The sequence below is a fragment of the Pezoporus occidentalis genome, unplaced genomic scaffold (genome assembly GCF_034315485.1).
Source record: "Pezoporus occidentalis ecotype Australia unplaced genomic scaffold, CSIRO_AGI_Poc_V1 ctg53, whole genome shotgun sequence".
In the NCBI taxonomy this organism is placed as follows: Eukaryota; Metazoa; Chordata; class Aves; order Psittaciformes; family Psittacidae; genus Pezoporus; species Pezoporus occidentalis.
In genome coordinates, this window is record NW_026915866.1 from 366768 (window position 1) to 391017 (window position 24250).

Here is a 24250-nt window from a genome sequence, read left to right on the forward strand (position 1 = left end):
TAAAATACTCCATTAAATTGAAAAGACATAAATTGAAAAATACGAGATAAAATTCTTACTGAGTAGGGAATTTGTAGCCATGACTTGTCTTGGTTATTAGCCTATTTAACTATTATGTTGAATCCTTTCAGGGAGAGGAGGAAGGAGAAGAAGGGAGAGAGGTAGAGAGTAGTTTTATTGATTGTGGGGTTCTTGCATCTCAGTCATCAGGCTCTGGCACTGGCCATTGTCTAGGAACAAGGTCCTGGACTAAAGACTCAGTCGTTCTGCTACAGTCTGGAAGTTTTATATCTTCATAGTGTTCCTTCAAAAGCTACAGTTTCACTTGGGAAAGAAGGAAGGGGGGGAGGGAAATAAATGAGGTTTTAATGTGGCAGGACAAACTAGAAAACAAGCTTTGATTCTGTACAGTGGAACAAGATCTTGAGAATAAAATCTGCTAGTGTATTTACAAGTGAAGTGGAAACCAGTGGTGCAAAGTGGAAAAAGCACATACTGTAGCCCCGATATCCCCATCTCTCTACTGAATGCTCTCCAGTGTCTCTTGTGCGGCTGAATTATAATAGCTCTGTTGTGAAATCTTAGCTGCTGTGATTCCCGTTTGTGTAGTTTAACAGGAGCCAGGTCTCTTTAAGAAACTGTTTGTTTAAAAAGTTAAATGAAAAGCCTGTTGCTATGTGTTTGCGCTATAGCTGCTGGTGAGGGGGAGCTGCCCCTCTCTGTGGAGGTATGGGAAGGATGGGACCAGAGCTAGGAATGGAATGACATGGCAAGCTACTGGGAAAAACAAGCTATTTATTTTGTCCAGATGGTGAAAAGCTCAAATAAAGGCAGCTGAGAACTGACTAACATCATGGACAGGTACCAATAATACACATGAGAGATGGAAGCACTTGAGAGCAGAATTTATATTCAGCAGTTCCCTATTCTAATGTGTCTTTCTAGTTTCTCCAGAAAATGGAGAAACATTACACAGCAATGAAAATTACAGCTACAAATTTAGCACATAGATGGGACAAAACTGCTGGGATCCTTTTGGCTTAATAAGAATATCTGATCTGTTTATAGTTTAAATACCATGTTACAAATGGTCTTGTATGTTAGTTTGAGAAAAACGTAATGAGGAAATAGGGAATGGATTGTCTAAAAGTAGCACATGTGATAAAGTGATTTAGTATTAGAGACATGCTGTCTGAATATCCAGGGAGGCCTCAATCCTCTCTAAACATATGGATACACAAATTCTGCATACACCAAGTTGGACATACATTTCTTTTTGGGGTTGCTATGTTTTCAATTTTTGTTTCTGCAGAGCAGGTAATGAAGAATGCCTCTACTTGCCAGCACCGTCTTCTGATTGCTGAAGCTGAAATTCATTCCAGTTAACTGTTTTGGTCACTGAAAGGGTTACATCCAACATGTTCAGAACAAGTCCCCAGAACACAGTATTTCCTTTTCCTAAGAGAAAACAAAAGACTTCAGAGAATTCTAGAGCTGAGCAAATGGACCTAGCCATCTGATTTTCATTATCTCCCACTTCAAAACAGCTCTAATGCTCTGCAAGAAGTGTAGGAACAGTGGACTCCAGTGTCCTGTTTATGGGAGAATTCCTTATCAGAAAAAAAGGGATGCTTCTGTTTGTGTCACTGATGTGGCCAATTTATACCCTGTCAGCCCTTCTCATTTCCTTCCTGGAACTTAATCCATCTGTTGCTTTTACTAATTAAAATTCGCTGCTAGTACACAGTGAGCTTTGCTTGGATGTTATGCTATAAAACTCAGCCTCATTTTGTACTTGTAGACGTGCTTAAGCTACACCCATGTATGATGTTCCTTTCGTTATGTGATGTATTTTGCAAAGGCTTAAGGTTCTTCAGGCATTAGATCATGCTATTTAAAAGCTTTCAACACATGCAGCAAAAGGTATTGCTGTATAAAGTATATGGAGTTTATAATACATCAGATGTAATGGGCTGTGATCCACTTGTGCTGCAGGTTTGTGGCTATAGCACTGGTTATTCTCTCCCCTTTCTCTTTGATTTGGCTGTTTGTTGGCTCTGGACTCTTCTGGCATGCAAACTTCTGTAACTTGGCAATTCTCAACTTCTCAGCTGTGAAGCAGGACAGTCTGCTCCTGGGTCCCCATCTGATGAAGGTGCATCCATCACATCGTCAAATGAAACTTGCATGTAATGCACCATCTGGCTGTGTATCCTGACTTGCATGCATGTGACATGCTGGTTTCATGGTCATCATGTAATTGGGGTTGTGCACAGAAGCTGTATGAACAGAGATGGATCGAGGGAGAAGGAAGGTTGGAGGACCTCACATCAGGTGCACCTGATGTCATTCAGACATCTAGCCTGGTCAGAAAGGGATAGAGGTACTTCTAGCCAGGTAATTCTGAGATGGTATAGTTAATGGTGTTACTGGGTTCATCTGAAGAGCTGTAGCATTTAAAAGGGTTTTAATTATTGATATGTATGGCTTAGTTGGCATAATATGTATTGGGTTATTTTTTGCTTACTCTTCACTGAATGGAGTTTTCGTTGTACACATAAGTGCAATTCTCATAATACTAATTAGGATTTGTAGTTTAGGAGCAGGAAGTAATTTATGGTAAGCTCTGGTTTAGATACTGAGAGTACTTTTAGAACAGCTTGTGTTAACTGTAGAGTGGTGGTGACTTTATGATGCTTCTGCATATCATTGCTTAGACATCATGGCTCATAGGTGATGTCCTTTAAATTTTTGGGAGTGGCTTTGCCACGTCCATATACCCAAAACTGGGCCGTCAATTATATTTGTAAAATTTATAGCTAACGTGAATTGAAAAAATTGCTGGTTTAGTTACACACATTTATTGTGCACTCGATGGGTTTTGTATTTCAGATCAAATGAAGTACTACAGGCTTATGCTTTTGTTAGACAGTATCACAGGTATTGCTTCATGTTGTGCAGTTGAGGTTAAGATCTTGCATGTTCTGTGTCTTTTGATCTTTCTGATGATTGCTTATTTTTGCACACTGTAGTCTACTAGCCTCTAAATTGTGAGTGGAGACTCTATAGAGAAAATGTAGACATGTAGTGTTGGAGAGTAAGAAAACAAAATTGTGTATATGAAAAATTCGTTTAGAAGGAAGGAGAGGAGAAATGTCTACATTTTGTGTTCAGGCTTCATTTCTGCACTAGATAATGCTAATGTTTTTGTCTACGATGAACAAAATACAAATTCTTTTTTTTTTTTTTTTCCAAATTATATGATTATTCAAGCTGTAAGTTTGGCCATATTTTAAATTTTCCATAAAGGCAGCAGTGAACTAAGAGAGCCCTTATCTGCTTAGTTCCAAATATAAATTTGCTATGATTTATAAGATTCCAGTCACTCAAAATGTATGCTTCCCTTAGGAGAGAGTTTATTCTTCTTTTTAATGCTTAGGGACACAACTTCTACAGGAACAGCTGAAAGTAGTGCAGCATGTAAATGAGCAGTGTCTGAAGACTGAAAGGCATTTCATATTTGTTAAAATTTGACTATTTGAATAGCGTTCAGATTCTGAGTGTTAGAGGTGCAAAGTGATAGAAACCTTTGTTTAACTATGCTGATGTGACCTGAAAAGCCTGTCTTGAACTAGTGCTGTTGAACCTTACCTTGCTGATCAAAACGAGACAAACAGAATGATGATAATGATATTGCTGTTATCTGACCTACATTAGTACCATGGGCTACAGTCATTACAACATCTAATTTTTAACAGATGTAATAAAAATATGTGTTTTACAAGCGTGTGTGGATGAGAGTAGGTAAAGTAAACAAACCCATTGTCACTTAACACACTGACTCAGGCAGTGGTCAAAAGGACAAATACTTGTAAAAGAAGTATGGCTAAAAGGAAGCCCACCACTAATTGAGGAAATAAATAAGCTGAAATGGCAGGTCAAAATCTGGTGTTGCAAAGAATGCAAAAGAACCTGTTTAGCTTTGATCAACTTGCTTGTTTTGGGGACTTTTTTGAGGAGGACTCCCTCCTGATTTATGGAAAGGTAATGACCAGCCAACTCACTGCTTCAGCAAACACCCAGGTGCAATGCATAGAGTAGCCACAGCTGTAATACAGGAAGAGGAGGGATTGGGCTCTGGGTGGACCCTCTCTGGGGCCTTCTCTGGGCTTGTGCAAGCTGTACAGTTTCTGAGGTAACCTGCTAGGGCTCTTTGGGCCAGTAATGATAACTCAAAGGTTGCTTCTCCAGTGACAGTTGGCCTGCCATACTACCCTTTCCCCTACATTAAGCCACTGCATTTACCCAACGAGTGCAGCAATTTACAAGTGTAAGTGCCAGTTTGGGCAGCTCATCCGTCATCTTTGTTTAATACAAAGGTGCATTAACAAACCTTTTTACTCTGACAGCAAAATCAATTTAAGAGATTTGTACCCTGGCTGCTCATTGATTCTTGCTAGTCTGACCCTGGAGTAAACTAGGAAAAGATTTTTTTTTTAGATAATTTGACTATAGGCCAATAACTTCTTGGGTTTTATTTTGTTTTCTGTTTCTTTAAATGGAGGGATTAAGCTCTGCTCTTAGACATCCTGTTCACAATGTAGTTCCATAAATAGTTGTATCAGTCTAGCCAGAAGCCCTGGTTGGAGCATTGTAGTTCATGAGCAGGAATTAGCAGATCAAACTGGTTTGGGAGCTTGGAAAATGTTTACACGAACACGTATAAGTGTGCAGTTTGATCCTGTCTTAAATCCATGCCACTGCAAGACCACGAAAATAACATGTTCTATACCAAATATTCCTTTGTGAAATAGATATTCTAGATTATTAAACCCATGACTCCTTGCTTTGTGCAATTAGCACAGAATAGGGAAATTTTTGTGTTCTGCTCTTGCTTGGCAGAGCTATTCAGTCTTGGAGCTCTGTAGCTTACTCAAGTTAATGAATAAAAATGGGTTTGTACTTAAACTCTTCACAGTGCTTTGCAAGGATGTAGGATGTTATAAAATCTAAAATTATAGCAGCATTAATGAATAGATGGAGTTGCTTTTACTGAAAAGCAGGGTCTTAACTTTGATGATTAAACAAAGCTTTAGTCCTGCAAATATTTGCTAGTTGCTACAAAAATTAGTTTTCCTTCTTCAAAAATATGTTCTCTTTTAATTTCTGTTCTTCCAGTTTATGCAGGCAGTAAAAGCAAATGCTGCTCTATTTGGTTATATTTGCATTGTAAGAAGGAAGGCAATGTAGACCAAATAGAGTAATTGGTCCTTTTAGTAGATATTTTTGATGCTGGAACCTAAGCTTTGTGCTCCCAAGACACATTTTTTTAACCACCTCTCTACCATATAATAAGAAGGCATCAGCAGAACTGCTGCTTGCTATGCATTCAGACATCAACAACTGTTAGTTATTTTGCAGTGGTCCAGATCCTATTGGTGTGTTAGGAGTGATAAGGACATGCCTTCCAAATTGGACCTGCCTCCCACACCTCTGTATCCTGGCTAGCATCAAGAGGATTTAGTTACTTGTGCTGTTTTGCAGCAGGTGTAGCAACAAAACTGAAGGCATGTCAGGAACTTTTTGGTTAAATAGGAGCGAACGCAGGCTCTGGATAGCATCAGAACAAGAATTACAGATTACTATAAAGGCTGAATTGGCCAGTTCTTCCTGGATCTGGGCTTGGCTTGCTGGATGATGTCTGGTTTCCAGAACGAAAGCATAATGTACTAATGCTGTTTTCTCCTTTGGTGATTTTAATCTTTCTTTTTAGAGACTAACTGAAAGCAGTAAATCAAAGATATGTCAATATTTCTGTTGGCAGGTTTGTTTATTGTCATCAGTTATATACTTAGAAGCTCAGAGAAGGCTAAAAGCTAAAATCTCATAATCATTCATCAAGTAAAATATGTTTACGTTCAGTTACTTGTATCAGGGAAGATACAAAATGTTAAAAAAAATCAATGTGTTATTAAAAAGATAAAAATCAGTGGGATCTTTTATGTGAGATTCGTATGTCAAATGAGATTATTCTTACCTCATTTTAAAACCTTGTTGTTTATTGGGAATTTCTGTACAACTAATGGGCCACTCACAAGCAAAAATAAAAAGGCAGGTAGCACAAAATGCGTTTGCTGAACCACTTAATAACTGTTTGAAAGGCCAAAACCAAAAGCTGTATCATAATTAAAAAATGTGGTGCTTACTTGAGGTTACAGAGAATCGTACATTCCACATGCTGTCACTGAGTACAGCGTATGTCCACCCTCTTTTTCTTCTTGAGCTTAGGCTTCTGTACTTTTGCTTTAAATGCTGTTGAGATGGAGGTGGGACTTGACTGAAAAGGTTATGAGCAGCTTTGGAAAACTGACAACAATTCTGGAGTGACCTGGGGAAGTGTGCATCTGCTGCAGGCGAGGTTAGTTAGGTCATGTATGTGTTGTGCTTAGTGTCAGTGTTTCAGCCGTAGGAGTCTCCATGCTATAGCAAATGAAAAGAATGCAGAAAGATTGACGTTAGTCAAGTGGAGATATTTTGCATCAGAGCAAAGATGAGTGCTATCAATTTTACTGTCTGTTTTCTGAAGTATGTGGTACTTGTAGTGGTTGGCAAAGCGATCGACAATGCCAGTTGAACGTTCAGCTTAAATTCCAGTTATTATTTTGGCTTGTGGCTTTCTAGATGGGGCCCAGTTTGAGGATGAGTAGTGGGGCTTTTTGTGTTGTCAGTGCAAGTTCTCTTTCCAGTACAGGCTGTCAAGTCCTCAGACAAACAGTTCCTGTTGTTGAAGTCAAAGCTTATGCCCTTCGGACTTCAGCAAGTAGTTCTGAGGCTTTATTCCTGTTTCTGTACATTAAACCTCCCTTACGAGGGAGATGGTGACTGAGCATACATATTGAGACAGACAGATAAAAATCCAGAGACATAATGTATTTACTAAAAGTCTTCAGGTTTGGTGTTGGCATTATTGTGCTTACTCCCTCAGGAAGCTATGAGGTCAAGATCATTTGAGTGTATTTTATATACTGTTTTCTTGCCAACCAGGGTTATAAGTGAGAACACTAAATAGAAGACATCTGATGGTGTGTGCTTCTGGCTGCTCATGGGCTAATCTCACAGGTGCAGTTGTACCTGGATGACCCTTGAGGAGAATCGACTACCAGTAGTTTTACTGTTGGTATTTCTGCAGTCTCATTTTACTGACAGCATGCCACAAAAGCAGGCTGTTCCCCTCCTTCCCTGTGGCCATGGACTTGGCATGAAGATCTGGCTTAGCAGATATATCTGCAATATGGTTGTCAGCCGTTTGGGTTGTGTTTGAATTGGCTGCATGTGAAATTGCAGTGCTTATTTGGTAAGGGTCTGCGATCAGGCATTACTGTATTGCCATAAACGGGCCTGCTGTCCTTTGACCCTTTGACTGGAAGGATGTTGGCTTTTGTGTTAGTCATGTCTGCAGACAGGAATATGCTTACACCGTTCATCAGCAAGGTAACTCTACCATTGAACAGTCTCCTTTCAGTTGCCTGGTAGTTTCCCTATGTCTTCATCCATATATTTTGTCCTTTCTTACATTCTGATGATGAATATTTTGGAGTAGAGGAGCATGCTTTTTGTTTACCCTGTATTCCAATTTTCTTTGAAACTGAGTGCTGGAGATTAACTTGTTTTTCATGCTATCGGTACGACTGACAGAATTAAACACACTTTTTATGCACAAAATAGAAGTCTGTCTTATGCTCTGACACTGAGTCCCTCCAAACAGATTTTATGAGCTATAAAAGCTGCATATTGGTTAGCTGAAATTAAGTGGAGTAAACTTGACACAAATGTGTTATGGGAGCAATTCTTAAGTCGTAAAAAAATTGATCTAATATTTTTTTTAGTCTCATTTAACTGCTATCTGAGATGACCACTGTCATAAGTTATTTGGCAAACTGTCTGCTCTTTCTCATCATAGCCTACTTTTATGTTGTCTAGCTGAAAGCCATAAAATTAATTCTGGTCTCTCACATGTGAAATTCAGTGTTGCAGAACAGTCATCTTTCAGGCTGCATACTCTAAATCCTAGAAATGGTCTTTGTATAGATTCTTAATTTTTGATCTGCACAGTTAATAAGATGTTTTTTTCTGATGTGGTTTTGTGTGCACAAGTGTTTTCTCCATTTTGCATATAACACAAAATATTTGCTATGCTTTTCAGTGTATACTCAGCTAATATAAACCAGGAAACAATGCCTAGAAAAGAAAGTAAAGAAAGATCTGTAGACAGGAACTTCATTGTAATCATTGATACTGAAGTGGCCCTGCTCAATATATGCTTGAGGATTTTTAAAGAGTGGAAATGAAAAATAAATTTAAAAGGGAGGGGGGATGACTTTGTTTTAAACACTAAACCATTTAAGGGAATCTGGGCTTTAGGAGCTGATATAATTCTTTATGATCTTGTTTACTAATCATTTATTGGTAACACTGTTTCATGCATGTAAAATATAAGGACATATTGCCCATTGCTGAGTTGTCATTCTTCTGCTGAAGTGAAGGGAACCAGCTGAGGATCTGACAAACGTTTGCTTTCTACAAGCTCTGAAGTCTCTCCTTCCTTAGCATAGCACTGAAAAAAAGTATTTCTGTCCCCTCCTATTTAAGTGTATTGTCAGCATTTTGTTCACCATTCAAACCTGTACAGGTATTACAGGATTAAATGTACATTTAGGTGATGTTAATTAATTATACAGTGATTCCCTTTACTTTCTTTTCTCTGAAATCAGCCTCTTTTCCCATATGCAAATGGAAGGTTATTTCTGCGCTTCCAGCACTAATTTTCTTTCTCTCCTTATCTTCTTGCAACCTTTGGTGTCTACCAGTTTCTACCATTTATTCTTCTCATGGGCTGGTCTGTTTGAGCATCACATAGACTGATCAGCTCTTTTTTTAATTGTTTTCCATGGGATTTCTCTAGGTCCCCCTTTTTCCTGCTCCTGGGAGAATGTCTGCATTCTGGCCATTTGTTACCTTATTGGTAGTGTCAGCAGGACAGAAGAAACTTTCTTTTCTATAATGGATTTGCTGTCTAGACAGTGTAAAAACTGTCTAAAGGAGTAGGCTACAGAAAGCATGACTGAAGTCCAGCCAGTGGCTGGCCATACCATGACTTTTGTTGGCTTTTAAAAATTATTCTTTTGGATATACTTTGTCCTGTAGTTACTTATTCCTAAGTTTACACTCTTTAATATTACAATCTTCAACTTAGTGTACTGAAAACATATTTAGTGAAAGAATGAGAAAGGTCCTGTGAGCATAGCCCTCTTTTTTATCCCCTTTCTTTTCTCCTAGATCTCAATCTCATATTCAGCCTGTCAGAAAAGATATGTTACAGATTTGGCACTCTCTTGCCTCCCACATCTTCAAGGCATATAAATCCTTTCAGCTCTATCACCTCTGTGATGTTGTTGACATACAACACCCTTGATTAATCCAGTGTGAAAATTCCTGCTTCTTCCTTCATTTCCTCCTGTTTGAACTGCTATAATTCACAGCTCTTTGGCATTTAACTACTGCAATACTCTGTAGGATTAGTACTTCTTGCAGTACGCTGTGATAACCTGATGTGTTTTGGACAGTGACTGCTGCAAATTCTAAAATCTGTGATGACTTGGTCTCTTAACTGTGTCAGAAAACTTGAATTTGTTACAGGTTTTCACCTTCTAAAACAGCTTTGATGATCTTGAGGGTCTTTTCCACCTAAATGATTCTATGATTCAATCATAACAGTTAATTGTTCCCCTGACCTCAAGTGTAGTGCCATTCAACATCAGCTCTGTCTGCTACTGTAAACTTTTCATTCACTTTTAATTCCAGGTTCTTCCCTCTTCAGATCAAAGGTTCCACGGTGAGTGATTAAAAAAGGACCCATTTAATGTGGGTGGAAATTGAATGGATGTGAAGGACTTTTACAGGGAGAAAGATCATATTTTTATAATGCAGAAATTGATGCCACTTTGTTCTGCTGCCTGAGAGGTGGTTAAAGTAGTTGAAGGTGAACACAATTAGACCCTCAAATTTGTATTACTTTGAACTACAGCATTTTTATTCAAATTTGTTATTCATTATGCCTTTGCATGTGCTGTTCAGTGTCTGAGCACTGCATAATTTACCAGAAATAAAACAAGTTGGTGGGTTAAACTTCTAACAATACCCTTGAATTTCACACCTGTAATTAATCACTCATGCTCAATTGCAGGCATAAATGTTAGCGTACGTAACCGTGTGCAGGCACAGGGAGACAGAACATTTCAGTATTGTCACCCATACTATATTTCAGGCATGAGAAATAAACTGCAATACTTTTCTTATAAGGGCCAAATGGCAGAGTACCAAGAGCACACTAGACTTATGGTTTATTATTTTTTATGATAGAAATAACAAAGTACAAGGCTGGTGAAATACGTGTGTTGTAGATTTGATTTATATACAGCTGTAGAGAATTTTTAGGGCCAAATCTTTGTTCTGCTGAAGTTGAGTGTGAGTTCTGCTTTTGACTTACCCAGAACAAGTGGTTGGACTGGGGTCAGGAGTGACTGCACGTTGCACCCTCTGCTGAAGCCATGGGATGCAAGCTGCAAGGGTGTGAAAGGGGCATGAAGGGCTCTGTAAACTCAGGGCTCCCCTGGAGGAGCTTTCTATTTGCAGCAGCATCAACTCTGCTATAATGGCCCTCAGTGCTATGAGAAGACATTTTTTTCTTGGGGGAGGAATACACCGGAGTATGTGGTCCAATTACAGTCACAATGATACCTCTTCTGAAAGACGGCAAATCTTAAGCATCCCATGCAGAAGTGTAGAAGTCCAGAGGGTGCTTAAAAATAAACAAATAGTAAACCACAACAAGCAAAAAAATAATTGAAATAACATGTGCAACTTTTGGGCTAGCTGTCATTTTTAAATTCTGACTGAAGTAACTGGTCTAGAGTAACATTTAGCTTTATAATTTGCCTTGGCACTTTTTACATGGTTTCCCTTTCCCCACTTCTATGATTTTCAGACTTTCCAAGGCATGTTTCATTCATTTGGTTTTAATTCAGTCCCAGTTCAGTATCTTCGTGCCAAAACAATTCCTCTGTGGGCAAAAAAGCGAGTGTGCGATGAAGGCACTGACTGCTCTCTAAGTCCATGTTTGTACTAGTAGGAGAAGCAGACAAAGGGTGTTCTGGGGCACTAAGGCCATATGACCAGGCACAGCTTGGGTCCCTGCAGCTAAATTAATTTACATCCCAAAACAAGATGACCTCATCCAAACTTCCTGCTAGCAATAGTCCCTGGCCTGTCCTGCTTGGTCTTTTTTGAAACCCTGCCTAAAACCATGCCAGATGTTTATTTTTATGGGCAGTCATGTGCAGACCTCTACCTTTGCCCTGTCTGTGGTAGATGCCTGTGAGTCTCACTTTAACGGACCATGTGTAGGCAATGGCTGGCACAGGTCTCCTCTTCGAACTCCCAGCGGTACTAACTCTTGGGCTTTGCGACAATAAGGTTTCCAAAGCTCTCTTAAGGCATTGTACTTCAGTACTTTGTGCAAGTAGGCTGATGGAAAAAACACAGGATTTATCATCAAAAAGTGAGTAGAAAATTAAACCAACTGAGAAGGAGAAAGCCTTTAAGTATCTCCAAATTACAGAACTAAAAATACTGTCTTTTTAATGTATGCATGTTTTTATAAATTATTTTCTTCCAGGTTGTTTGCAAGTGTAAGTGAAAGCTTTCATCATAGAACATGCCAGAGAAGAGCCAAACTCAGCACATAATGTTTTGTTATCAGAGATCTTAGAGCAATAAAAGTGAGGGCACAATATACAAAACTGTTCTGTTTATCAAGTACGTATTTAACCAACCCACCTCTCAGCCAAAGAGCAAGAGTTTCACACTCAAGCATCCTGCTGACTTGACTTTTGGTGGCTGGTGAAGCAGCACTGCTGTGTTGCAGTGCTAATGCAGCTGGGCAGCATTTTATTCCTTGGCCCTGCTGTGGGTGTAGGGATCAGCAGGAGGTCTTTGCCACAACCCTGGCTGCTCAGGGCTGTGTTACCTTTGATTTCAAAACTCTAAGGATGGAGACCCCAGCCCCTCTGGGCAGGGAGCCTTTTCTAGTGCTGAATCATCTTCACAGTAAATACTGCCTTAGGTCTAGCTGGTACCTCTGCAGTTTAAGCTTGTGATTACTGTTTCCTCATCTGCTGCCCTGCAGACAGACAGTCCCTGAGAACAGAGCCTAGTGTTGTCTTTTTGATAATCTCCTCTAGGGCACAGGAGGGCGCTTATCAAATCCCCCACCCCAAGCCTTCTCCACCCTGAACAAGCCCACATCTCAGCCTTGCCTCATGCAGGGCCACATGTATATGGTATTGGCAAAATATACTGCTACGGTAAACATTTATTAAACTATCTAAGAGGTATGTTGATTTCTGTTTCCCCCCATGTCTTGTAAAAAGGAAAATATTTCTGTTAGAAAAAAATCTTTGGGTAAGTTCTGTATTAAAATTTATAATCACCTGATGGTTGGGGTTTTGTACTTTCTAGACTAGTCAGTGCTTTAATCATTCATTCAGTTAAAGAGCATAACCTCGTACTGTTTGTGTAATGCTGTATGAGTCCTTCAAAACTCAGCTGAAGGAAGGCAATACAGCATCTTGAAAGTGACTGAGTTTTCATGTCTTGTTTGGGATTTACAGCAGAATTCACGCTGCTTTATAGATGTACTTAATATAGCTGAAAAGGTGTTAGGCTTGTTTGTCAGTCAGCAGATACAGCTACATGCAAGTCTATGCTTGCAAGGTAATTAAGTCTCTCACAGGGACTTGCTGTAGTCTGCATCTCTTGCTTTGTTCTGTGCATACATGCAATAGTCACGTTTAGCTGTGTTGATAGAACTCAGGTTCCTTGGAGAGATGACTGAAGATTAAAACACCCCCTCCGGTCCTTAACTTGTATGAATCACTGTGCCACCAAGCCCTCTTTCAAATGGAAACTAAGTTAAGCTCTGGGGAGTCTTTTAGAAAGAATAAGAAAGGTAAGAATGTCCCTTTTCTGACCTAAGTGTGTCATGGTTTTTGTAAGAAGTACCTCCATGGGTAAAAATAATGTGAAGGGAAAGTAGCTTAAGGTATGGCCTCCTGATATGGTTTAATGTGTGAGGCTTTTCCAGTCACAGGAAGTTCACTTGACAGATAATTATTGACAGATAAACGAATCATGTTACAGACAGGTCTAATCGATCTTGTGTGCTTGTTGCAATAAATATGCTGTCAGTAGCTGAGTCATCATTTTGCAAACTGCAGACAGACAGCTGAGGTAGCAGTGTGTTTGCATTTCTTTTGCGTTTACAACACAAACGGGTAACTTTAAAACAAAGTATCTGTGATTTTTTTGAATGAATGAGTAATGGTTTCGCTGTCTTAATTTTTTATCTCTTGTTAACCTGCAGGTCAAGGCAACAGATGCAGATGCCGACCAGTTTGGTGAAATTGAGTATTTCCTTTATGATGGATTTCATTATTACGAGAAATCCAAAGCCTTCCAGATTGACCCACGTACTGGTCAGATCTGTGTTTCTCAAGACATTGACAGAGAAGGAGATCCAACCACTTATGATCTCTTAGTAAAGGCTACAGATGGGGTAAGTTTAACCTTTCCACACTGCCAGACTTGTGAATGCATTTGCAAATTTGGATGGACTGTATACTTTTAAATGAGAATGTAATGACTATGTGAAAGTTGCATGAATTCGAACAAAATTTCTTATCATTGCAGAGGGCAGAAAGTGATACTTAGTGAACCATAAATTTTTATCAACCCAAATTGAGAAAATTGGCTGTGAAATCCACATTTGCTCCTAAAGTTGTTGAAAACCATTTCTAGGCTGTGTGGATTTTTCTCCTCTTCTCAGGACTGGTGGGCTCCAGGTAATCTCTGCCCTCTGCTTTCAAGATGACTGCAGCAGTAATAAACCAGTGTCTTGTCCTAGAGCTGCGTGGCTGCCAGTGATTTTCTTGGCTAAATTCCTTGTCCTTTGTAGCTAGCTGGTGCCATTGCTGCTGCTGTGGCTGAGTGCAGCCTACCTGCAATGGCGTGTCTGAGTTTTCCCACTTTACAAGATCTGATGCTTGGAAGTAGGTATTCATGATACAGACCTGTCTGTAATCTTTACAGTAGAAGTAAGTCTATGTGACCATTTTGGAATTTCTCTAATTTGTGATTTTTGTCTTCAAAATTCCTTTCTGGGCAAAATTTTGTAGCATACAGCTGAGTACAGATACCCAAGCCTTGAAGAGTAAAACACTATTACAGTGTATGGCAGCAGAAAATTACATATTCTGCTGTACTTGATCCCTTCATTTTTTCTCTCACTCACATGTTTTGAAGCTGTATTAGCATAAAGGACATGTACATGTATCTGGAATATCCAGATTAGTCTTATTAGTAAAGGCTGTGTGAGAGTTGGACAACAGCAGTCAAATTCTGACAAGTTTCTAAGATATCTGGTCTGGGACAGAAAATTATTTTGAAAATGTGAAAGAAAATAGGTTCACACGAAGAAAGCTTGATGCAGTTTTTGGTTAAATTATTGCTCTAGAGATAAATCTTATGTCAAAAATTAAAGGAAAACAGCCAATGCATATTAAATCCTATATGCATTAAATCCTATAGGCTATTTATTTTATAAACTGATCTGTCATTTATCTTCATTTAGAGACCTTGTGTTTTCAGAAGCTCAATAATAGGAATAGGGGTTCAATTTTCAGTTGCCTTGTCTGTGACAGGCAGGACTTGATCTTTTATTGGAAGTCAGCACTTTATAGATCCCATTGATTTCTTTCTAAAAATTTGCTTATCTGACATTTAAATACCAAAGCACCTAAAAATTCAGTATTAGCTTTCCAAAATTTTCAGTATATCTGAATTTTTGTAGAGCCACTTTCCACCTTTAGTAGGTATTTTAGTAAGATATTTTACCTCCTGGCATTCCACTGCTGATTTTGATGGATTAAAGAAGTTAGGTGAGGGGTTCAAAGTAGATTCTATGTTCAGGGGAGAAACGTGTATGGAAAAGACAGAGGAAGAGTTGAAGGGTCACTGTTGACAAAGCAGGGGGGAGAGATGGAAAGGAAACAAAATAACAAAGTTAATTAGAAATGAGGAGGAAAAGGAAGTATTTTGCAGTTGGTGCTCAGTTTCTCTTACGGCAAAACTATTAGTTTCCTCCACCTGTTCATGCCTACTCCATTACATGGTTTTGGAACTTGTCGGTCATGTCTTTTATGCATTGTGTAGAAAGTGTAATGGGAGAACTAAAATTGCGCACAAGAGCCCATGGAGAGGCAAGATTCTGTTAAACTGGTGTTAAATAAACATCCCGTTGAGAACTTGTGGGAGCACCCTCATTGATTAAGTGGAACACAACTGATGATAATATTAGCATTAGCCTTTTCAGTTGGCAGTACCAGTTTTAGTCCCAAAGTCACTTACTTCACATGCGTATTTGTTATTCCTCCTTGAAATGCTTTTATATGAAAATAAATTATGAGGCTAGGTTTATAGAAGGGTGTTTGCACTGAATCCCACAGCTTCTGCATCTAGCCTTCTTCCTGGGTCTCTGAACTGTGGCAGACTGAGAGCTGTTCCAGTAGTGAGGTGACCCTTTGGTGATCCACATGCCACCTCAGCCTGGGACACCCCACATTCAGACTGCACCCTTGTGCACTTGTGACAGATCAGAAGGAGTTTCAGTTTGCATTTGGGGAGTTTTTGAATTTACAGTCAGCCAAAAATTTCTTGTAAAGATGTTAAAGTTGTAAGTTTTTTTTTTCTTTCTCTGCAAAAAGACAGTTAGAAGAAGGTATGTTGCTTGGGGAACCTCCACACGCAGTTGAGAGGTTTAGATCAGATGTACCATGAAATAAAGACCTGTGAAAGGAAAATATGGAAAACCAGGGATTACAGTAAAAGTATTTGCATGTTTGAAAGCATTATAGAGGACAAAATCAGTACTTATTTTGTTCTTCACTATGTGAAAATTAGGTCTTGTATGTTCCAATTCCTCTGTTTGGCTTCTTTTGTTTCCCTTCACAACATGACTGAAATGGACACTCCATTGTATGTTCTTCCCTATTTGCTTGGCAGTCTCCAAACTATGACATACATAAATTCATGCTTCCTATCATGCTTGTTTTATATACTTCTGTCTTAGTGAGGCTTAATGTGAATTCATTTTCATACCGTAAACTTTTTTTTTTAACAACACACATTTATGCTGCTGGATGGCAGCAAGATTTATTGCTTTGCATCCTGCATAATTCAATCATCTTGTTTATTCATTTGCATTTTTTATGATGCCCATCACCTCTCTTTTTCTTCCAACCAAATAAACAGTATACTGCAGCTGTTAATCTGTCATAATCTAGAGAAATTTAATTGGAATAATGCTAATATATATTCTGTCTAGCAGCATCTATACTATACTACCTGCTTACAGACAACACTTGTCTGGCCTTCAAAGCCAAAATCTGAGTTGCATAATCTTGATGCTGGTGAACAGTGAGGGGTGTTCAGGAGAGTCCCACCTTGCATCTGGGAGCTGGCACACACAGGTTTTCTTCAAAGGCTGGGCAAAATTAGATGACCTAAGCCTATGAGAGCTTCTACCAGTTATGGACCAATGCCAGCAACAAACACCTCTGTACATAGCACAGTACAGGTGCCAGTGTACCAACTGTTTTCATCAGTGGGGCAAGAAGTTCCGAACTGCAGAGCACAGTCAGGGTATTCTTCCCATCTTAATATTGTATTTGACTCATGTGAGAGAATACACTGCTGCTTCAGGAAAGAATGTTCTGTCTCCATAATAAAATTTGGTCTGTCTTCTGAGAGATTTGATTCCCCCAGATACTTAGAGTTAATCAATTTATGAAGACTTTGCAGTCTTTACATAACACATAGGTCCCTCAGGGATCAGTATTGGGACCGGTCTTGTTCAACATCTTTGTTGCTGACATGGACAGTGGGATTGAGTGTGCCCTCAGCCAGTTTGCCAAGGACACCAAGCTGAGTGGTTCAGTTGATATGCTGGAGGGAAGGAATGCCATCCAGAGGGACCTTGACACGCTTGTGAGGTGGGCTGATGCCAACCTCATGAAGTTTAACCATGCCAAGTGCAAGGTCCTACACCTGGGTCGGAGCAATTCCAGGCACAGCTGCAGGTTGGGCAGAGAAGAGATTCAGAGCAGCCCTGCAGAGAAGGACTTGGGGGTGTTGGTTGATGAGAAAATTAACGTGAGCCGGCTTCAGTGTGCGCATGCAGCCCAGAAAGCCAACCGTATCCTGGGCTGCATCAAGAGGAGCGTGACCAGCAGGTCAAAGGAGGTGATCCTGCCCCTCTGCTCTACTCTTGTGAGACCTCACCTGCAGTATTGTGTGCAGTTCTGGCATCCTCAACATAAAAAGGACATGGAACTGTTGGAACAAGTCCAGAGGAGGGTCACGAGGATGATCTGGGGGCTGGAGCACCTCCCGTATGAAGAGAGGCTGAGGAAGTTGGGGCTGTTCAGCCTGGAGAAGAGAAGGCTGCGTGGAGACCTCATAGCAGCCTTCCAGTATCGAAGAGGGCCTATAGGGATGCTGAGGAGGGACACTTCATTAGGGACTGTAGTGATGTGATGAGGGGTAATGGGTTCAAACTTAAACAGGGGAAGTTTAGATTGCATATATTGAAGAAGTTCTTTCCTGTAAGGATGGTGAGGCACTGGAATGGGTTGTCCAGGGAAGTTATGAATGCTCCATCCCTGGTGGTGTTCAAGGCCAGATTGGACAGAGCCTTGGGTGGCACGGTTTAGTGTGAGGTGTCCCTACCCATGGCACGAGGGTTGGAACTTGATCTTAAGGCCCTTTCCAACCCTAACTGTTCTATGATTCTATCCCTATGATTCTATAGGATAAATACAATTTGGCTGGTGAATGGTAGGTGGGGTTGGGTTGGTTTGGTTTGTGTTTTTGATATCTGTGTAGCATAATGAAACTTGGCAGAAGCAGTTTAACACAAATTCTCATGAGCTCTTGCAGATTGGTTTCATGCTGTTCCAATCATCTTTTTAGGTGCTTTTTGCTTTTGACCTCACTTCTTCCTTTTCCCTGCTCCCTTAAAAATTCTGTGGAGCCACAGAGCATCCTCTGACAGTTAACAAAGCACTCCCCCACTCTCACCCCTTAGCTCCTGTGCAGGGTTTTCCTTCCTATGGAAATCATGGTAAGGGACTTGCAATGAAGTGGGGTTGGTGTCTTGGCCATGAGCCTGCTATGTCTTCACGTCTCCATATCAACGCAGGGTTCAGGATTTTATGGCTGTTTCAGTAGTTCTGAGACTGAAGGTAGCCCTGGTCCCCAGGCATGTGTCCTGGCCGCTGGATGCCTCTGCAGCAGTGTGAGCTCTGGAAGCATGCCTTATTTTCTTCATAAGAAAACCCAAGCGTGCCAGGAGGATCTGGACCTGATCTCCTAGTTTGCAGTTGAAGCACAGACATGTGATGCACAGGATCTTGATTTTCTACATACTTGAGCCTTCGTGGGCATGTCACTGCCACCCAGCAGATACAATATTACAACATGGAATAGAAGAAACAAAACAGAACAAAGCAAAAATCCCAATGGAAATGTGGAAGAGAATGCTGATAGTATTTTTAACCCCAGAGTAAGTCTGAACCTGTGGACATAAGAACAAAACCCTCAAAAATAGTTTTTGGGATGATTGTCACCTTTATAGAGCAAGTCTAAAGGAGTAGCATCCATCTGAATCATTGGATAGTTTCCTGAAGGTCAGGTTTGAAAATAATTGGTATGAATAATTAGACTGAAGAAATATGCAGCCTAGTTATTTTTCTCATATCATAACTCCTGTGACTGCAAAATTAAGTTCGGGCGAGCTCAGCATAACCTGTTATGTGTAGACACCAACATCCAATCTGTGTCAGCGGTTTCTGTAAGTGACTAATTGGCGTGAGTACAGCATGCTCAGTGTGACTTTGAAGAACACAGGATTCTTCCTCCATCTGTATCTTAATGTACTGCATACAGCACATGTGTGCAGTTTTGTGCCTCCATTGTACATGTCAGTGCCCCACTACACTAGCTGTGCCACAACAGAGCAGATTTCTTGTAAAAATGTTGGTAGTTATGGCTATAAAATAACCTTGGAAATATCAGACCCTTGAAACTGATGGAGGGAGTCCACAGGGAGTGCGAGGTAGTGCCTCTGAGAAGTAAATTGCTGTTTCAGTGCTTTGCCATGGCAAATCGTGATTTTGCTGTGGCATAGTTTGATAAGCCAACTTGCAGTTGTTCCTTGTTTCTCTGGTTTCACTGCAGAGCAAAGGTAAGTAGTTCCCTGTGGCTGCCCAGGTGGTATTTTAGTGCGCTCTTGGTGGGCATATCTAGGAGGAGCTTCAACTGTGTGGAGAGCAGCTCAGTGGCTGGGCTGGGATTGGAAAGAAGTACGGTGCTGAAGCTGTGACCAAGGCTTCGCTGTTTTCCCAGCTCTTTGTGTAGGGAAAAGAAACAAGAGCAGGGAAGTTGAGCCAGGCCCCCTAGAAAGCATGGTGAGATCTCTTTCCCTGTAAAATCACATATGTGCTGGAAATAATTTTATGGAATCAGTTATGAATTTTACATTAACAAACTGGTTTCAGCTATGTGCTTTAGTCAAATTTGGTGTTTGTTTTGTCTCTGTGTACACAAAATGAATGTGGGTATATAGACAAGCACATGTGCATATATAGAGAAATATATATGCGCACACTTATGTGTAAGCAAATAAACATATATGTATAGGCACGCACATTGCATGAGCAGTACTGCTTGAACCTCTCAGGGTGGTAAATTGAGGCTGGCTCTTGCAGGCAGGAGCCTGACAGATCAGCTTTTGACTGTTCTACACTCTCTGTGTTCCTAACCAGCAGTTGAAAAAGCCTCAAATTTGCTGTCATGATGCTCATGCTTTTAAGTAAGACTCAAATATAGAAGTTATTCCCACTTTACTGGAGCAACACAATCACCTGAGGGGCATGTGTTTCTGGTGCAGAAAGCCCTGACTTTTATCTGTGAAAGAATAAGTGATGTGTAGGTGACTATAGTAAAAACAAGTGAGGTTAGACTAGTAAGGTTTTTAACCTGTGTGCTGCTCATTAGTATTAACAAAAATAACTTTGTGTTCAGGCCTCGCCAATATAAGAATTTGAATTTAGTGTAGTCTGTCAGCCCACTGGAGTTGTTCTGAGCATTTAGCTTGCCTAAATGTGGTATTTTGGCGTATTATAAATACCAGAAGTTGCTTTTAATTGACATTTTCATTGCTCAGTATTGCAGCATGTTCTGTTCCTAATGATGGGCTGAAGACAGATGTGCAGCATCTTATTGTGTACACTTTTAAAATTGACCTTGTGTTTTTGGTTTTATCTCTTCTGATTTATCCAACAGGGTGGGCTGAGTGCCCAGGCTTTTGTTCGCATTGAGATAGAAGATATTAATGATAATCATCCTGTTTTTGAACAAGCTGTCTATGTGACGAGCATCAGCAGTCACACAAAGCCAGGAACAGAGATCATCAATGTTGTTGCTACAGACAGAGATTCGGGAATATATGGTGCTGTCATGTACGAACTGGTCCCGGGAGAATTTTCTTCTTTTTTCACAGTAGATGCATCCACAGGTATCGTATGAGTCTATGTTTCACAAAGGCTATAAATATACAGCATGTAGCTTTTCCTTGATGATGCTTTTTTTATTTGGAGTCAGGTCATACAGTTGAAACTTATATCCTAATGGAAAATAATTCTAGAGGAAGTTGGAGGATTTAGGTTTAAAATAAAACCTTTGCATTCACTGAAACAAATAGGAGAATGGGAAACATAGTACATGCCATTACAACACAGAACAAGCAGTATACCACTTACCCTCTATTTTCAGCCGTAAATATATTCATAATTGTAAGAAATAATAAAAACTTTATTTTTTTTGTAATAACATTTGAATTCCTGAAATATTTAGGTCTTACTCTTGAGGAGCAATAAAAGACCCTTCAAAATGCTTTTCCTTTCATTTCATCTCTCTCTTTCTGTCATAATCTTCTTTCCTCACACTGTGCTAGAATAAGTCCCCATTCTGCTCAGTCATAATGTCCAGCTGCCTCCCTGCTTGACTCAATGATTAGCTTTGTAAATATCTTTTTCTGTGTTTTGCTTCATGATGTGGCTCTTTGTTCTTCTGGTTTCTGGAGAGATTCAGTGAAGGAGTGATGAAGAGAGCAAGAAAACAACTATGGCAAAAGCAAACCTGGTTGAATGTTTTTGAAGATGGGTGAATCTCACAGATTGAATTATTTTTCCCATGTCCACAAAGCAGCCCCTGTAGTCTGCTTTCTAACTTTAAGATACTTATCAAGATCAGCTAGAAAGAACAAGAGCAGTGTATTTATAAATGTCCACCACACCTTTCAGAGAGAGGGTATCTAAACTGTGGCTACCATTTTACTTGAGAGCCAGCCTTTCCATATGAATGTATCCTAATCAGTGGTTTTGCTTTGTGATGGTCATGGTACAGAGGATTATTTTATATGTTATAAGAATATTTAGGGCTGTCGTATGTGTGTATGTATGAGCTGTTTGGCATACAAAATGTTGGAAGGCTCTATTCTTTCAAAATGGTGTCTATTTTCACTTTCTTACATGATCCCCAAAATATTCTGATGAACAGAAGAAACTAATCTTCTTAGGAAGTCGGTCTGCTTGTCTTGGCTATTTCAGAAGTTACTTAACAGTGGACTTTTAACTGCTTGTCAAATCAGATTCTCGGGGGCATAACTAATGCCAAAAATACATAGGTCAATCAATAATTAGGGAGCTGGATCTCCACAGGCATTTGGTCATTTTAAAACTGCCCCAGCAGACTTGTCAGAGAGAGCCCGTATAGATCATGCTGGCAGTGCTGGCTTTGCAGCAGTCCTCTCTTTTGAAAGGCTTCTTTCTCAGATTGTGACCTTATGGCCTTTTTTTCTAGTTTTGGCACTTTGTATAGGAAAAAATGTCATGCTCAATCATGAAGACCATATACGTTTATAAGTTGCTATTATCTGTGGATCAGTCATGGTATTTTATCAAAAGGCAGGCCAAATTCAGGGTGAAGTTGCTTGAGGTCATTATTGCTGACATTTCATGATGAGAAGAACATTTAGGTCAGAGACTATTCCTGACATCATAGTGCTTTGAATCTGATTGCACTTAATCAGATCTCCAGGGTAATTCATGAGGTCAGACTGTGTCTATTATTTTTAACTTATTAATATTAATGGTGTGTGGAGGTTTTTTTTTCTGAAGAATACACTGTTTCCTTTTATATTCTTCCACATCTACCTACAACAGTGCTTAGGCTCAGTCATTGGCGAGCAGAATGATTTTTAAACTCTTAAAAAAATACACGTTATAAACATTAAAATTGCCTATTTGTCACACAGAAGTTCTGCCATCTTTGTGGGTTAAACAGCTGTGAAACCAGTTCAGTATTCATAGTGAGGTGAAGCAGGTGCCTTGCTGCTACGGGACAGAGATTTTGAGCTCTTCCTCCTTACTTCATGCTAGGACAGTGACATTTCCCAGTTCTTGTTGTGCTAAGGCTGTCTTCCTATTCTGTGATATATGGCTTAATTTAAAGGTCTCTCCAGTCTGAAGGTTATGTAAGGAACTTTATCTAATTATGTGGGCTGTGTTTTGTGAACACAGGACAATGGACAAGAATGACAAGCAACAGGAATTCTTCAGGGCATGGATCCCCAAACCCATAAGCCAAATAAGATCATATTACAGCTTTTGTCTTTGGTTTTCTGATCTTGTGGATGTGCAGTTTGTTACTGATGTGTTCTACAGGGGGGTTTATTTGCATTATGATTGTGGTTTATCAGCTTTTTCATTATTACACAACCTGAAAGGACATGATGGTGTTGGAGTCTTCCATGAACTTGCCTTACTGCTAAGTTTTATCTTTTAAACAATTAATTTTTCTCACTGATAGAGCATTTAGAAATGAGCAATGAAATCCAGTGCATTAGACTTTTTTGACTTATGTTCACTGTAGCACTTAGCATTATATATAGAAGTGGACAGAGACATTTTCAGTATTATGAGATATGGATCAGTCAGTAGCTAACTGTTTGTCACATTACACTATGATACATTAAAGTCATATGCAAGATGATGATGTACTCCATGGCGTATGTAATTCCTATTTTATGGCATCCAGGTTGCGGATTTGAAAACTTGTGTCACTGTAGTTTTCTTTGTGGGTGTTTTTGGAGTTCTGCACTTAGAATTCACTTTTTTGCCTCATTAACATTTTCATTTTTAAAAGAGAAATGGATAAAAAAGTACAAAACTGAACACAAATTGTTCAATGCTGTGGCTTGCTTCTGGCTGTTTTGTTAAAGCAATTGTATGGTTGTAGCAAGAAAGCTTTTAGCTTTGCATAGTGAACTGAGTTCACAGTACAGGATATATCAGCTGGTCAAGCACTGAATGTACAGAGTATATGAGTGGTACTTTTGATACAGAAATATTATGAGGTCAAGCCACATTCAAACTCCTTGAAGGGGCTGCATGATTTGTTTCAAGCCCTGTGATCTGGATGTTGTATATCAATAGATTCAATGGGAGTGGGAAGGAAGAGCCTTTCATAAAGCAAATAGATATTCCATTTAAAAGTTTTTTGAATTCTAAACAAGTCTTTATTAGCAATATTTGTTTGCTATTTTAGCTTTCATATCGTGCATTTATTATTTTTATATGCACTTGTACAAATAAATAACATTTGTTGTATTTTCCTTTGAGAAAAAAAATGAAATGAAGTATTTTTAATTTGATTAATGATAGAATGTCCACAAGAAAAAACACTCAAAGAACTGTGTAATTAGAAAAATGTATGGATAGGAAACTAAACCAGTTCCTCTGCTAGTTCGTGACTCTTGCTATCGTTTGTTTCTAGTGTTTGTGTAAACAACATCTTGGCTTCGTTATGTTTCCTTTTGTAGATATCTGATCCATGCATGATCTATGAACAGCACTCATGAATTGATTAGAACAGGGCAAGTTGAAGAGCTCTTCTGGCTAAGAAACTGTTTGAGCTATGTTTGTTTATTTTCCTGTTGTTACCTAAAAAGCTATCT

The 24250-nt window shown here is 39.5% G+C and overlaps 1 protein-coding gene across 3 annotated transcripts in view; it reads left to right on the forward strand.

Annotated features, from left to right (window-relative positions):
* Positions 1-24250, forward strand: part of DCHS2 (dachsous cadherin-related 2) — a 112741-nt gene that overhangs the window by 31830 nt on the left and 56661 nt on the right. For all 3 annotated transcript variants that reach the window (XM_062637469.1, XM_062637468.1, XM_062637467.1), the window contains exons 2-3: positions 13481-13672; positions 20518-20749. In XM_062637469.1, coding sequence (XP_062493453.1) covers positions 13481-13672; positions 20518-20749 — 424 coding nt within the window. The remainder of the gene's footprint in view (positions 1-13480; positions 13673-20517; positions 20750-24250) is intronic.